At 37.9% G+C, this 16,689-nt stretch overlaps 1 protein-coding gene across 3 annotated transcripts in view; it reads right to left on the bottom strand.

The window, feature by feature from the left end:
- HHLA2 (HERV-H LTR-associating 2) overlaps window positions 1-16,689 on the bottom strand; it is a 99,038-nt gene that overhangs the window by 5,940 nt on the left and 76,409 nt on the right. For 2 of the 3 annotated variants that reach the window (XM_027868173.1, XM_027868189.1), the window contains 3 exons: window positions 11,988-12,023; window positions 10,890-11,153; window positions 4,954-5,271 (listed from right to left, as the gene is read on the bottom strand). In XM_027868173.1, the coding sequence (XP_027723974.1) occupies window positions 4,954-5,271; window positions 10,890-11,153; window positions 11,988-12,023 (618 nt within the window). The remainder of the gene's footprint in view (window positions 1-4,953; window positions 5,272-10,889; window positions 11,154-11,987; window positions 12,024-16,689) is intronic. The other variant, XM_027868179.1, reaches the window with a different exon arrangement.

Raw genomic sequence — 16,689 nt, 5'->3', positions numbered from 1 at the left:
AACACTTTTGCCTCTCAGGTGCCCAAAACACATTACTTTGGCGATTGGCTTGGATAAATCATGCTTGGGGAAAAATCATCTGAAATCTTTTGGCTGTTAACTTAGGACATAGGTACAGTGTGAAGGGCACTGAATTTAGAATCTTAGGACCCAATTTTGAATTCTGGACATTGTGTGTATTATCTGTATGTTGCTGGACAAGTCATTTAATCTCTTTGGGCCTCAATTTCCTCATCTGTAATATGAGGTGGTTGGACTAGATGGCTTCTAAAGTGTCTTCCAGCTTTTGTTATGTTCCTATGAACAACAAACCAAAACTGAATACTTTGTGATTATAATGACCAAGTTCAGTCTGGGAAAAAAAGAGAAAATTCACCTCAACCCCCATCTATCCAGAAGTAGGGGATAATGGATATGGAATATTATGTATACTATCAGTTACGAAGGTGCTGATTGAATTTGCTAAACTGTTGTGGGGTTTTTTTTTGGCCTTCTTTCCTTTTATCCTTTGTCACAAGTGGAGAGAGGAAGAAATATTTTTAGAAACCTAAGTTACATAAAACAAAATGTCAATTTAAAAATTTTAAACGTGAAAAGAGACCATAAGTTAAATGTATCATAACCTTTACTGATCTTTGAGAATACTCTCTACTGAAAATTTATCTATAAGACTATCCACATACTAAGAATTCCTGACCTAAAAGACTAGCTTTTGGGTTGAGGTGGTCTCTTTAAAGACATTTTGTTACACTGAATTTCTTTCTTTCCAGTGTTGTGTCAGAGTATATGCTAGCTATCTTGAACATTTGTGCACTTTTAAAGGAATAGGGCAGGGGCAGCAGTGGCCCATCTCTTCTCCCCAACTTCAAAATTCTACATAATAGCCTTTATAAAGACATACCTTGTTTTATTGTGCTTTTTTAATCACACCTTGCAGATATTATGGGTTTTTTTTTACAAATTGAAGTGGCAACTCTGCATCAAACAGTTCCATTTTTCCAAGCAAGTGCTCACATCATGTCTCTGTGTCACATGTTTGTCATTCTTGCAATATTTCAAAATTCATTATTATTATATCTGTTATGGCAATATGTGATCAATAATCTTTGATGTTACTATTGTAATTGTTTTGAGGAGCCATGAACTGTGCCCATATAAGATGGTGAATTTAATCAATAAATAAATGTTATATGTGTGCCGACTGCTCCACTGACTGGCAATTCCCCAGTCTCTCTCCCTGTCCTTGACCTCCCTTTTTGTTGAGACATAGTGATATTGAAGACTATTAACTAAATTTAGTTGATAAAGCAGTGACAGTGTTTGAGAGGATTGATTCCAATTTTTTTTCTTTTTTTTATTATTGTTACATTCTTTTTTTACTTCTTTTTTTTATTTTTAGTTTTCAACACTTACTTCCACAAGATTTTGAGCTCCAAATTTTCACCCCATCTCACCCCTCCCCCCACCCCAAGATGGCATGCATTCTGAATACCCCTTCCTCTAGTCTGCTTTCCCTGCTATCTCTCCTCCCTTCCCCTTCTATTTTCCTATAGGGCAGGATAGATTTCTGTACCCCATTTCCTGTATTTCTTATTTCCCAGTTGCATGTGAAAACATTGTTTTTTAAACATGTGTTTTTAAATTTTTGGGTTCCAAATTTTCTCCCTGCCTCCCTCCCCACCCACCCTTATTGAAAAGGCAAGCAACTAAATATAGGTTATGTATGTGCAGTTATGCAAAACACTTCCATAGCAGACACGCTGTGAAAAACTAACTCTATTTCCCTTAATCCTATCCCACCCCCCCATTTATTCTATTCTTTCTTTTGACCCTGTCCCTCCTCAGAAGTATTTGCTTCTGATTACCCCCTTTCCCAATCTGCCTTCCTCTCTATCATCCCCCTACTCTCTTGTCCCCTTCCCCTCCTATTTTCCTGTAGGGTAAGATAGATCTCCATACCCAACTGAATGTGTATGTTATACCCTCCTTAAGTCAAATCCTATGAAAATAAGATTCACTCATTTCCTCTCACCTTCCCCCTGTTCCCCTCCACTGTAAGAGCTTTTTCTTTTCTGTTTTTTTGTGAGATAATTTACCCCATTCTACCTTTCCCTTTTTCCTTTTCCTAGTATAATCCTCTCTCACCCCTTAATTTTGTTCTCCAGATATGACCCCTTCATCTTCAACTCACCCTGTACCCTCTATCTATCTATCTATCTATCTATCTATCTATCTATCTATCTATCTATATATACATATAATTTTTTCCCTCCAATTACCCTAATACTGACAAAGGTCTCATGAGTTACAAATATCATCTTTCCATGCAGGAATGTAAACAGTTCAACCTTAATAAGTCTCTTATGATTTTTTCTTTCCTGTTTACCTCTTCATGTTCCACTTGAGTCTTGTATTGGAAAGTCAAATTTTCTATTCAGCTCTGGTCTCTTCATCAAGAATGCTTGAAAGTCCTCTATTTCACTGAATGACCATTTTTTCCCCTGAAGAATTATACTCAGTTTTGCTGGGTAGGTGATTCTTGGTTGTAATCGTATCTCCTCTGCCCTCTGGAATATTATATTCCATGCCCTGCGGTCCCTTAATGTAGAAGCAGCTAAATCTTGTGTTATCCTGATTGTGTTTCCACAATACTTGAATTGTTTCTTTCTGGCTGCTTGTAATATTTTCTCCTTGACCTGGAAACTCTGGAATTTGGCTACAATATTCCTAGGAGTTTTCCTTTGGGGATCTCTTTCAGGTGGTGATTGGTGGATTCTTTCAATGTCTATTTTGCCCTCTGGTTCTAAAATATCAGGGCAGTTTTCCTTGATAATTTCTTGAAGGATGATGTCTAGGCTCTTTTTTTGATCATGGCTTTCAGATAGTCCAATAATTTTTAAATTCTCTCTCCTGTATCTATTTTCCAGGTCAGTTGTTTTTCCAATGAGATATTTCACATTGTTTTCTAATTTTTCATTCTTTTGGATTTGTTTTACAGTGTCTTGATTTCTCATAAAGTCACTAGCTTCCAATTGCTCTATTCTAATTTTTAAGGAAGTGTTTTCTTCAGTAATCTTTTGGACTTCCTTTTCCATTTGGCCAATTTTGCTCTTTAGGGTATTCTTTTCTTCATTGGCTTTTTGGACCTCTTTTACCATTTGGATGAGGCTATTTTTTAAGGTGTTATTTTCTTCAGTATTTTTTTGGGTCTCCTTTAGCAAGCTGTCAACTTGCTTTTCATGATTTTCTTGCATCACTCTCATTTCTCTTCCCAGTTTTTCCTCTACTTCTCTTACTTGCTTCTCAAAATCCCTTTTGAGCTCTTCCAAGGCCTGGGACTGATTCATATTTTTCTTGGAAGTTTTGGATGTAGGAGTTTTGACTTTGTTTTCTCCTTCTGGTTGTGTGTTTTGATCTTCTTTGTCACCAAAGTAAGATAATATAGTCTGACTCTTTTTGTGCTGCTTACTCATGATCCCAACCAATTACCTGAGTTTTAAACTATTTGTTAAGGTAAGAGTCTGTTTCCAATGTGGAGAATGTATTGTCCCAAGCTTCAGGGGTTTGTACAGCTGTTTTCAGAGGTACTTCTAGGGACCTGAAAGGGTTATTTCTTTCAAGGTGCTATGATAAGGGGCGAGGTGTTTCCTCTCCACCACCACAACAAGCTCCATCATGCCAGTGTTCCTCTTTGCCCCAGGACTGCCCCTCAGAACTGTGACCCAAATCTAAGCATGGGCAAAGCAAGAGATTCCTGCCTCAGCACTGGCAAAGAGATCCTTGCAATACCCCTCTGATCAGCCACTGGATTCCCCCTCAGTCTGTGGGCAGGAAGCTCTGAAGCCAGCCGCTGCCCTCGGGGCAGCTGAGATCTAGCTTCCTCTCACACTGCAGTTAACAGATGTTTCCCCACTGACCTTCTAAGCTGTCTTTGGCATTGGTGGGTTGAGAAGTCTGGAAATCGCCACAGCTGCCTGCGATTCAGTCCTCTGAGGCTTGCTCCAGGGTCACTGCGGCCTGCATGCCCACGCCAAACTGTGCTCCTCTCCTAGCCCGGCGCGATATACCTTTCTGATCAGCCATCCAGGTTGTCTTGGGCTGGAAATTTGTTTTACTCTGTTTTTTCTTTTGTGGGTTCTGCTGCTTTAGAATTTGTTTAGAGCCATTTTTTGTAGGTATTTGGAGGGCTTTGGGGGTGAGCTCTAGCAAGTCACTGCTTTCCCTCGCCATCTTGGCTCTGCCCCCCGATTGATTCCAATTTTGAAAAAGAGTTCTACTATGGGTAAATTTCTATCAAATAGCATTACATGCTACAGAGAAATCTTTCATGAAAGGAAGAGTCAATCAATGCAGCAAACTTCACTGTTGTCTTATTTTAAGAAATTGTCACAGCCACCCCAACCTTCAGCAACCACTACTCTGATTAATCAGCAGCCATCAAAATAGAGGCAAGACCCTCTACCAGAAAAAAGATTATGACTTACAGAAGGCTCAGCTGATGGTTAGTATTTTTTTTTTTAGCAATACTGTATTTTTTTAATTAAGGTATGTACTTTTTAGAAGATATGATACTACTGAACGCATAATAGACTACAGCATAGTATAAATTTAACTTTTATTTGCAGTAGAAAACCAAAACATTCATGTGACTCACTTTATTGCAATATCTACTTTATTGCAATGATCTGGAACTGAACCCACAATATCTCCAAGGTATGCCTTTAAAGAAAATTTGTCCTGTTTGTTTTGAAAAAGGAGGGCAATCAGTCCTTGACATCTCTGTTTCAAGAACTAACATTTGATGGACACAGGGAATTTTGGATCAAGTAAAGATTAATTTCATTGCCAAAATCAGCTCTTCATTTTCTTGCTTGACAACTCATACATTTCTAGTTCTATTGACATATTTTATATTTTAATAGTTCCATTCTATTACCAAACACTGTAACTTACCAACTGTCAAAGGTTGTACGGTGAGCTCAGTATAGTTTACAGATGAAATGTTGCAGAGGTATTTCCCATTATTTGATGGAGTAGGAGACATTAAAGTCAATGAGAACTTATACTTTTCTTGCGTCATGTCTTTGGTCCAAGTGAATCGATTATCAAAGACTACTCTACTTGAAGAACTTGAGAAAGATGCCAAGATCGTGGAGGATGAATTTTCTACTCTGTACCAACTAACAGTTATACTTTTCTCTGGCGAAAAATCCTCATTTTTAAGTTTACATGGGAATAAAACTTTTTTACCTTCTGTTGTTAAAAGAGTACCTAAAAGAGAGAGATTGATAATAGAACATGGGTTAAATTGATCACTTTTCATATCATATTCCCATATTTCAAAGATTTAATAAAAAGTTGAGAACCAGCCTATAGAGTGAAGAAGATTCTTTCTTGGTCTTGGGGTCAGGAGGATCTGGTTCAAGTCCTGCCTTTGACCCATACTGGTTGTGGGATGATGGCCAAATCATTTAACCTCTGAGTTACCCAAGCTACTCTGTTAAGACTCCATATTGTACAACAGTTGCTGCATTTGTGGAGGGAATTGTTCCATCAGGTACTCCCTACTGATGAAATCACAGGTATGATGAAAAGGAAAGAACAAAAAAGTAATGACTTTACTGTATTCAATAATAATATGACCACAAAGTATCATTATTCTAATCATTTAAAAGTATAAATACAATATTAAGAGAATAAAGTGCTATGAGTTCAAATTTGTTTGGAAAATATAGTATTTACTAGTAAAGTCACCTGATGTTATGGCATTTTCCAACAACCTTGTTTTCTGTAATGGCTCTTTGAATGAGACAGGGTAAAGACTGGGCCTGTGATTCCATTTGGAACTCCCATGTGAAGAAACTTCCTCTACAATGCAGGATATCTCCTCTGCAACTTGGAGCCTTAGAGAGTTACTTAGAGCATGGAGAAGTTAAGTGACTTGCCTAGGGCCATATGACCAGTATGTATCTAGTAGTTCTCTATATGGCTGCCTCAGTGTGAGGGAAATGATAAAAATAATGAGAATTGACAATTATGATTGAAGATGCTGCTTTGAAATAACATAATTGTTACTCTGAGTAAAGAGACTCTTAGGAATTATTAAATCTTGTTTGGGTAGTGTACACTAAGGGAGAAAGGCTGATTTTCTCATGGTGTTTTCTTCCTTGCCCTCAATAAAAGCAATTAAAAAACAACTTACAAATGTTCAAACTTTTTCCATTCTTCCATTGCTATCTGTCTGTGAAAGCCTGGCTAATGAAATAACATAGTTTTTCAGTACCTTTAATATCTTCATCAGGGGATGGTGGAATTATCTTTGAGAACAATGCTTCCTCTGTGAATACCTTTGGTATCACAATTCTTGAGGTGAGGGGGTTAAAGAGAAGATAGCTTGGATCCTTACTATCCCCATGAGATATTTAGGAAAACTTTATGAATACTGCTTCTGTTTGGATAGAAGCCAGGATGAGACTTGAGAATAGTGACTTGAGAGGTGGGGGTGGGGAGGAGGGTTTGGAATGTGAGCAATCTTGTTTGTAGATTTAAAGGAAGAGACAAAGCAAGAAAATATGATAGATGAGCTACTGTCAGTGATATTGGAAATGATGTGGGGAAAAAACGAGGGATACCACAAGATTAGGGCAGGGAAGATGTCCCAATTTTCAAAAATGGGAAAAGAACAATTTGCAAATTACAGGCCAATAAGCTTGGCTTTAGTTCCTGGGAAAATTCTGGAACAGAGTATTCAAGATGGTTTGTGAAGATCTAAAACAGGAAAGCAGTGATTACAAAGAGCCAACGATGATTCATCAAGAATAAGTTATGCCAGACTAACCTCATTTCTTTTTTTGATAGGGTTACGAGACTGGTACATAAGGAGAATTCTTTTAAATATGGTTGACCTAGATTTTATTTTTGGGGGGACAATTGACTAGAGACTTTATTCCAAGTTGACATTGAATGATTAATGACTAATCTTTTGGTTCTGCCTTTCAGCCATGTCTGAATACTCTTAAATGTTATTCTCTCAGTCACATTCCTCCATCATGGCCACAAGAACAGATTTTGCTAAATGCTTTTCTACAGTCCATTACCTAGATTTTAACAAAGCTTTTTTTCTCATACTGTTCTTGTGGAGAAGAAGAAGAGTCGTGGAGTAGTGGTAAATCATTTAGATACATTTGGAACTGGTTGTTTGGCTGGACTCAAAGAGTGGTTGTTAATGGTTCAATATTAGTTTGGCAAGTGGTCTCCAGTAGAGTACCCTCAGGATCTAGTCTTGCCCCTGTACTATTTATTAATTTTTCCAATAACTTGGAAACTGCATAGATGGCACACTCATCACCTTTGTGAATGACATAGTCAATAAATATTTATTAAACACCTACTATGTATCAGGCTCTGTGTTAAGTGCTGGAGATACAGAGAAAGACAAAAGACGCAAAGCTCAGATGGATAGCTAGCATACTGGACGACAGAGACAGTATTGAGAAAGAGCCTGACAAATTAGAGCATTAGCCTGAACCTAATGAGAAATTCAAGAAAGATAACTACTAAGACTTATACTTGAATATAAAAAATCAACTTCATGAGTAAAAGATGGGGGTGGCATAGTTATACAGCTGATGGTCTGAAAAAGATCAGAGGGTATTGATTAACTGACTACAACCTCAGTATGAGTCAGTATAATTTGATAGCTAAAAATGCTAATACTTTTCTTAAAGATCTTGGGCTGCATTGAGAGGCATAACTTCCAAGAAAAAGGAGGTGATATTCCCAACATATTCTGCCTTCATCAAATCTCATCTGAAGTACTATGTTTAGTTCTGGCTATCACTGTTTAAGAGAGACATTGAAAAGTGTACAGAGGTGAGCAACAAGGATGCGGAAGGGCCTGGAGATAGGCTGAGGGAACTGGGAATATTTAGCCTGGAGAAAAAAAAGATTTGGGGGTTGGGAGGGAGGCTGGAGAAACATGATAGCTGTCTTGGAGAATTTGAAGGTCTGCCATGTGAAAGATGTTTCAGACTTACCCTGTTTGCCCCATAGGACAGAGCCAATAATGAAGGGGAGAAATTTCAAAGAGGCAAAGTGAGGCTTGATGTCAGGAAAAAAAGAAAACAAACTTCCTAAAAAATTTATTGTTGTTTAGCTGGTTAATCATGTCTGACTCTCTGTGATCCCATTTGGGGTTTTCTTGGCAAAGATACTGAAGTGGTTTGTCATTTCCTTCTCTAGCTCATTTTAAAGACGAGGAAACTGAGGCAAACAGAGTTAAGTGACTTTCCCAGGGTCACACAACTAGTATCTGAGGCCAGATTTGAATTCAGGAAGATGTGTCTTCTTGATTCCAAGCCCAGTGCTTTACCCACTGCACCATGAGTACTTGAGAGCAGATGGAAAGGTTGCTGTTACAAAGTTAATGGAAACAATAATTCTTTTAAAAAGGAGAACTGGAAGAGAAGGAGGTTGACAGGTGGTAGGGGAAGAAATTTATGTTTAGTTGCTTTTTGGATCTTTTCAAAGCAGATTTCACAGGCTGGCTGATCCCCTTGATTTTAAAATGGATATTGTGGAAGGGTTCAAGATTTAGGTAGGGTATGTACTTCTGAGCTTTCTTTCTGTTGTGGAATGCTATGAAATTGCTCCAAGGAGCCTGGAGACATGTAGCAAATATTGTAAAGAATGAAAATAAAGTAATAAGCAGCAATAACATAAATGAGGCACTTATATCTAAGTATTTAGAGTTGGCCATGGTGTAAGGAAGACCTGGGTTCACTTACAGCCTCTGAAAGATTGACTGTATGACCCTGAGAGAGTCACATGACTTCTCAGCGACTCTCTCTCTAAAATCATAAATTGTATAGCAGGCTGCCCATCTTCATGGGTAAATGGTGTTTCCTCCCCGGGAATTTCCTCCAGCAATGAAATCCCAGGTCAGACGTGCAGTCAACCTTTATTAAGTGCTTATTATGGATCAAATCACTCTGCTAAGTGCTCTTTTTGCCCTCAAGGAGCTGACGTTCTAACAAAGAAGACAACATTCAAAAATGTTACATGCAAAATATTTACAGTATAAATGCAAGATGATATCAGAGGGAAGGCACTAACTAGGGAGTCGAAGTTGGGGTGGGGAAATATCCTCCTGCAGCAGGTAAGAATTTAGTTGAGTCTTGACAGATATCAGGGAAGCCTCTGGAATAGGGATGTAAGAAGGGAGAACATTCCAGGGGACAGACAATAAAAAGGCACAGAATCAGCAGATGGCTTGTTATGTGCATGAAATTCAGTATCACTGTGTCACAGAGTAGTACATGGGGAAGAATGAAGTGTAAGAATGGAAAGGACCATGTCATGAAGGGCTTTAAAAGCCAGAGAGGGTTTGACCCTTGGGGGAAGCAGAAAGTCCTTGGAGTCAACTTAGTAGGGGAGAGGTGATGGCATGATGTAGTCGGACCTGCCCTTAAGAATGTTCCTTCAGCAGCTGAAAGGATGATGAAGGGAAGCACAAGGAGAACAACCTGAAGGCTATATCAAAAGTCCAAGAATGAAGTGATGAGAGCTTGCATCAGCATAGTGGCTATGTGAGTGGAGGGAAGGGAATGGATATATATGAGAGATTTTGAAGGCGCAAGAGCTAGGCAATAGATCAGCAATATGGGGCAAGTGTAAGGAAAGAGTCCAGGATGACATTAGAGATGAGACTGAGGTTGTGAGCCTGGGTGACTGAGAGGAGGACAGTGCCCTCAAATGTAATAATAGGGAAGCTGGAAAGTGGGAAGAATTTGGGTCAAAAAGGTCATAATTTATACATACATGAGTATATACAGACAGTTCTTGCTTTTAGTGGGCTGGCAGCAGGAGCCCAACTCTGGCTCCGGCAGGCTGCTGCAGGGGTGGTGACACTGGGGTCCTCCACTCCAGGCACCGGGCCACCGAGCCATGTAGCCATGGAGGGGTGGGGCCAAGCAGAGGCCCTTGAGGGGAAGGGGAATTCTGCAGGATGTAAGGTCCACTTACATTAAGTGAGAACTGGTTTTATGTATGTGTGTGTGTGTGTGTGTGTGTATACACATATATACATACATATATATGATAAAATTAGAGAAGGGGAGACATATAGCATATATGTATAGAGACTGACACTGACATAGCTGTAAAGAAGTAGACATATACTTCTATTTTGATATACATGTGTATATATACATCTATATATACACATACACACATACATATACATACACACACACACATACATATATATATATATACCTTTGCTTGAATTTCTACATTATTTTGCTTGGTTCATATTGGGTCTTATATGTTCATTAATTATCTCTATAAAAATTATTCCTTAATGTATATATTGAGCTCCAGTTTCTCCCCTGAGCTCCAGTTTCAAATCACCAACTGCCTCTTAGACATAAGAAATCAGATGTCCTCTTGTTGGTATCTCAAACTCAACGTATTCAAAACAAAAATCATTATCTTTTCTATTCAAACTCTCCCCTATATATCTATGTGTATATGTATATATACACATACCCCAAAATACATACTTGTGCAATAGGTACACATATCTGTGTACATATATGTGTATATATATTCACACATATATGTGTATATATATCCATGCACATATGTATACATATACATATATACATGCATATATACATACACATTTTTGTCTGGACCTCTGCTCTATTTTGCTTGGTTCCCATCAGTTTCCATATGTTCATTTCTTATCTTTATGTAGATCTAAGAACCATCTTCTATACAGCAGCCCACATTTATACAGCCCTTTAAGATCTACAAAAAACAAAACAACAACAAAAACTCTTCTGAGCTCTTAAACTCTCTGTGAGTAGAAGCAGTAGAAAACTCACCTTCAGTTTTCCATTTTCCAATCCATCTTTGATTCAGTACCAAATTTTCAATAATGCATTGGTAAGAGGAATTTGAGCCTGTGATATTGAGTTGACTTTTAACAGAAAAGAGAGGGTGAGATAAAACTTCTATGTTGCTTTCCAGGCTTGTTGCGTTATTTGCTGTCCATGTTATAGTTGGAAGGGGATGAGCCCCAAATAAATAGCATGTTAAATAGTCATCTCCATTTTGCTCTTGGTATTCCATTACAGGTGTGATGAAAGCTGGGGGAGAGAATGAGGAATGGGTGAACTTGTAGCCACATATTCTTTCACTGACTGTGGAGGTCTTGTACTGGTACTGTACAAGGTACTTGTACTGTACAGGTCTTGAAATCACATGATATAAAAGTTGGATTTTAAGAGCAAACCCAAGCATCTCTTAAAAAAAAAAGCACTCTACAAAAAATTCTTCAAGCAAGTAATCCCTTTGCGGGATAATAAATGAGACAATACCGTTTATGTACTGTGTTTCCTAGACATCTTCAACTACCTGGATTATAGCTGAGAACACAAAAGTAAGCAGAGGGCAACCAAGTAGACAAAACAGATGTTTCAGAAGCATGCACTCAAGATCAGGCACTTTGTTCAGACAGAGCCCCTCTCAGAGTCTATTTATTTTCACATTACACACAATTTCAACAAAGTTGGTTATTTAGCCTCTAACTTACAGTGTATCAGAAAGGTTGAGTTACGAGACTATTAGAAGCAGGCATGCTGATAGCAGCAAGAAGCAAACTCCAAAAGTCTGAGAGTGAATAAAACTGAAAAACTTTCAGATTGACCCAAGAAAAACCATAGCAGGCTAGAGCTGTTTAGTGTGGGGGTATGTGGGTTTTCAAAAGACTCTGAGAACTTTACTGTGTCACATTACAAAGTTTTAAGATTTGAATTTTTAAAATTCTGAACTTAATCCTTCAAAAAGAACTTTTTTATACCCAGAGTAGAACATCAAAAGAGAATGGTATACAAAACCACGAAGGTCTGTTCCACATAGCTAGTTTGTTTTTTTTTTAAGTATGTAATAAATACAACATGATACTTTCAAAGATATCTTACCTGGCTGTGCTTCCTTCTGGTCTCTTCCATTCATTTCTAAAAAAAAGTTTTCATAACTCCATTTTTCCCCTCCTTTTGTTTTTTTGCATCACTATTACTAGTTCACTTTTTCTCCTCCAAGTTAAAAAAGCACCTTTCTAACAAATAATCATAATCAAGTAAAAGAAATTCACAGAGTGACCATGTCCAAACATGTTAATCTCTTTGTGTACCTCCAGTCTGTCACCTCGCTACCAGGAGGGAGGTAATATACTTCATCATCAATGCTCCCACTCACAGGGGCAGGAATCCTGGTTAGTCACTGCTTTCATCAGAGTTAAATCTTTTAAAGTTGTTTTTCTTTACAGTGTTGCTATTTAAATTATTCTTACAGTTCTGTTCACTCCAGTCTGAACTAAGTTCATATATGTCTTTCAATGATTCCCTAAAATGGTCTCTTTTGTTATTTCTTACATTAACGACAATATTCCATTATATTTACATACTGTCACTTGTTCAGCCATTCCCCAATTGATGGGCATTCCCTTACTTTCTGTCTCTTTGCTAAAACAAAAAAAGTTGCTATGAATTTTGTCGTTATTGTTTAGTTGTTTTAGTTGTGTGCAACTCTTTGTCACCACCTTTGGAGTTTTCTTGGCAAAGATACTGGAGTGGTTTGTCATTTCCTTCTACAGCTCATTTGATAGATGAGGAAACTGAGATAAAGAAGGTTAAGTGACTTGCCCGGGGTCACACAGCTAGTGAGTGTCTGAGGCCAGATTTGAACTCAGGAAGATGAGTCTTCCTGACTCCAGGCCTGGTGCTCTATCCACTTAGCTGCTCCACTGCTATGAGCATTCTTATACTTATATTTCCTTTTCCTTTGATCTCTTTGAGAGATAAGCCATGGTATTACTGAATCAAAGGATATATGCAGATACATACTTTTGGGATATAGTTCCAAACTGATTTTCATAATAGCTAGACTAATTCACAGTTCCATTAACAGTAAATTAGTGAACCAGATTTCCCCAAGCCTTTCCAACAGTTATTATTATTTATTTTAGTTGTATTTGCACCAATCTCATGGGTGTGAGGTCGAACCTCAGAACTATTTTAATTTGAATTCCTTTTATTAGTAGCGATTTGAAGCATTTCCATAAGTTCATTTAACAATCATGCCCAACTCTTGATGACCCCACTTGGAGTTTTCTTGACCGAGGTACTGGAATGGTTTGTCATTTCCTTCTCCAGCTCATTTTACAGATGAGGAAACTGAGGCAAACAGGGTGAAGTGACTCGCTTAGGGTTACACAGCTAGTAATTGTCTGAGGTCAGATTCGAACTAGGAAGATGAGTCTTCATGACTGCAGGCCCAGCTTTCTAGCCTCTGAGCCACCTAGCTGCCCTGCCCCTCACCATACTTTTTTCCCCCCATATTGCTATTGATATCTTGAATTTCAACCTTTCAGAATTGCCAGTTCATATCCTTCAAACATTCACCTATTGGGGGTATGATTCTTGTTCCTATATAACTGAAACAATTTCCTATATGTTTTGAAAATTAGGCCTTCACCAGAGAAACCTGCCATAAAGATCCTACCCCCTCCCTCCCCGTACTACTTCCTCTTGGCACCCATCCTGGCAATTTCTTTACAAGTTTAAAGAAGGTGTGAAAGAGAAAGGACGTCAACACCACTGGTTCATAACCGAAGCAATCTGCTTCTTTTCCACTGCTTCTCTTTTTTCCCCTCCCCTAGGCCCAAGATCACTGGTACTTGTCTTTCCTTTAAAAAAAAAAAATTTAAATGATTGTCATTTCTTTTAAAATTTGAATCCTCCTTGAGAAACAACTCTTCAAAATTGAGATTTGTTTCGCTTGTAACTGTTCCATCCCAGTATTATCCTCTTAACTCCACTCCCCAGTTTATTCCCACCAGTTTACCTGTTGAGTTTGACATCTCTCTACACAAAATTCTATATGTGTATCTGTAATTGTAGGTGTGTGTTAAACCCTCTTTTGTCTAGTTCTGATAAAAATGAGGTTCATTTGATGCTTAATCCCCCATATCTTCTTCCATTTTTGTAAAACCTTGTAAAGCACCCCAGCAATAAGAAATAACAAGTTCCACCCTTTCTTTCTCCTTTCTACTCTAGTATTCCTTTTACTACCACCCTCTCCCCACTTTTCTTTGCCTTCTTAAAACCATTGGAATAAAATCAATCCACCATTATTCCCTCTGTTTGCCTTATTTAACTCAATTCCTATTCTGAAGGGACCTTTGTTTTTTCTCCTCTGCTATTAGGATATTAGTACCTTATTATCATACAGCTCCTTCTGATTGCTTATATAAGTTCATCTTCTCAAGTTTCCCTTGGCTCATGTGTTTATGTTATGGAGTTTCTATTCAGATCTTGACTTCTCATCATGAATGCTTGAAAACCCTCTATTCTGGTGATGTCAGACTCAAATTGAAACAGATCCTTACCAGCAGCATATATAACTTAGAAAATCACAAATTAACATTATATGTTTTATTACATTTTTATTTATTTTGTTAACCATTTCTCATTTCATTTTAATTGAGTCCCCAGGAGAGTGCTGGGCTGCATGTGCCCAAGTGTTTGATACCTCTGCTCCATTCCATTAAAGGTCTAATTTTTCTCCTGTAGGATTATACTCAATTTTGCAGAGAAAGTTATTCATGACTCTTTCTAAGTTATTTTAAGGCATTGTCTTTTATCTTGTGGAAAATTGTATTCCTAGATAGCTTGGGTGATTTTGACTGTGAATCCTTGGTACTTAAATTCTTTCTGATTGCTTGTAGTATATGTTCTTCGATGTGTAAGGTCTGGATTTGGGCTATGACACCCCTGGCACTTTTCCTTTTGGGGTTCCTTTTAGGAGACAGTCAGTGAATGTTTTCTACTTTTGTTTTTCCCTCTGGTTCTAATCAATCTAGAAGTTTTCATTTATGATTTCTTTAAATATACTATTGATGCTTTTTTTGGTAGTAGTTGTTGTTGGACCATAGTTTTAAAGAATCAGATAATTCTCAAATTATTTCTATGTGGCCCGTTTTCCAAGTCACTTTTTTTTTAATTTTGGATACCTTTTTCTGATATATCTTATTTTTTTAATCTTTTGATTTTGTTCTAATATTTATTGTTGTGGAGAAATTGATTTGTATCACATCTCTTCTAATTTTCAGGAAGTCTGTTACTCGGGTTACATTTACTACATTATCTTCTAAGGTGTTTATTCTCCTTTCAATTTTTTTCCCCTAAGAGTTTTTAACTTCATTTTCCTCTCTTTCTTCATTGCTTCTAGATATTTATTTAATATTTGTGGAAAATTCATTTTTCTTGACTCTGTGCTTGAAGTTGTTGTGGATTTGCTCTTTTCTTGGTTGGATTTTTTTGTGTCTTTCTGGATCTATTATAATTCTTCATGGTGATGGGTTTCTTCTGTTTAATCCTATCTCTAGTGTTAGATCCTAAATTGAAGCTTTGTTCTAGGACCAGCCTCCACCTCCTGACGAAACTTTGGTTGGCAGTCAGTCTTGCTTGGCTTTGCTCTGGGTCACCTGGATTCCTGAGCTTATATCCCCCTCCCTAAGTGTGTCTAATCACAGAGCAATGGTAAATTTCTGGTCCTCTTTAATCTTTGAGGTTCATAGCATTTCCAGAGCCCTCCATAACTTCTCAGGCCAGGGAGTTACAGACTTTTAAGCTCCTTCACTTTAAGTATCTCTACACTGTACTTGATTGCTGTTTTTCTTAGACTGTGACTGCTGTTGCCAATGGCTTCCAAGGTCCATGTGATGAATTTACTGGGGTTTCCTCCTAGGAGTTTATTGTTGTTGCTCAGTCATGTTTAGTTGTGTCCAACTCTTCATGACCCCATTTAGAGTTTTCTTGACAAAGATACTTGGAGTGGCTTGACATTTCCTTCTCCAGCTCATTTTACAGATGAAGAAACTGAAGCAAACAGGGTTAGGTGACTTGCCTAGGGTCACACAGCTAGTCAGTGTCTGAGGTCATATTTGAACTCAGGAAGATGAGTCTTCCTGACCCCAGGACCCACACTCCATCCACTGTATCTTATTGCCTCTGCATATAGAGCTGTGAAGGTCTTTGGTGTCTCTGGTCACATACTAAGAAGTTTCCATCTTGTTTGACTCTTTCCTATTTGCCTGTGGGCTTTTCAATGTTTTTTTTTTTATGCAGTTCTGGAGAAGATGAAATCACTTGTAGTTGATCATTGTATTTCTTGCCTACGTCAGTGTAGGTAGCCATTTTAGCCAATCATACCACACTGATCCAATTGTCATCATACCACAATAATTGACATTTGTAATGATAATCCTGAGTTACCAAGGAAAGCTTGCATATGTTTCTGCTCATTTATATAGATTTAGAAAGATATTTTAATGTGTTTGTGCTTAAAAGGACAAGCTTAAGTTATACAGAAAATTCACTATGTGAAATAGCTTATTCCTGAGAGTGCTGATAGTAACCCCTTAACCATCACAGTAACAAAAAAGGCTCTTATATGCACTATTCTACTCCCTGGAACCCCCCCAAAAATGTTTACCTGTATTTTCTATTGTCGTGTGCACAAATCAGTTCAGCTTTGCATTGGCTTTAGGGTTGGGGAGGACTTTGAGAACTGTTTTGTTTTTGTTGTTTGTTGTTTGTTTTTTAAATGTTACTCTGGACA

The sequence above is a fragment of the Vombatus ursinus genome, unplaced genomic scaffold (assembly GCF_900497805.2).
Source record: "Vombatus ursinus unplaced genomic scaffold, bare-nosed wombat genome assembly UNPS02001419.1, whole genome shotgun sequence".
Lineage (NCBI taxonomy): Eukaryota > Metazoa > Chordata > Mammalia > Diprotodontia > Vombatidae > Vombatus > Vombatus ursinus.
This window is presented reverse-complemented; position numbering and strand designations above follow the sequence as displayed.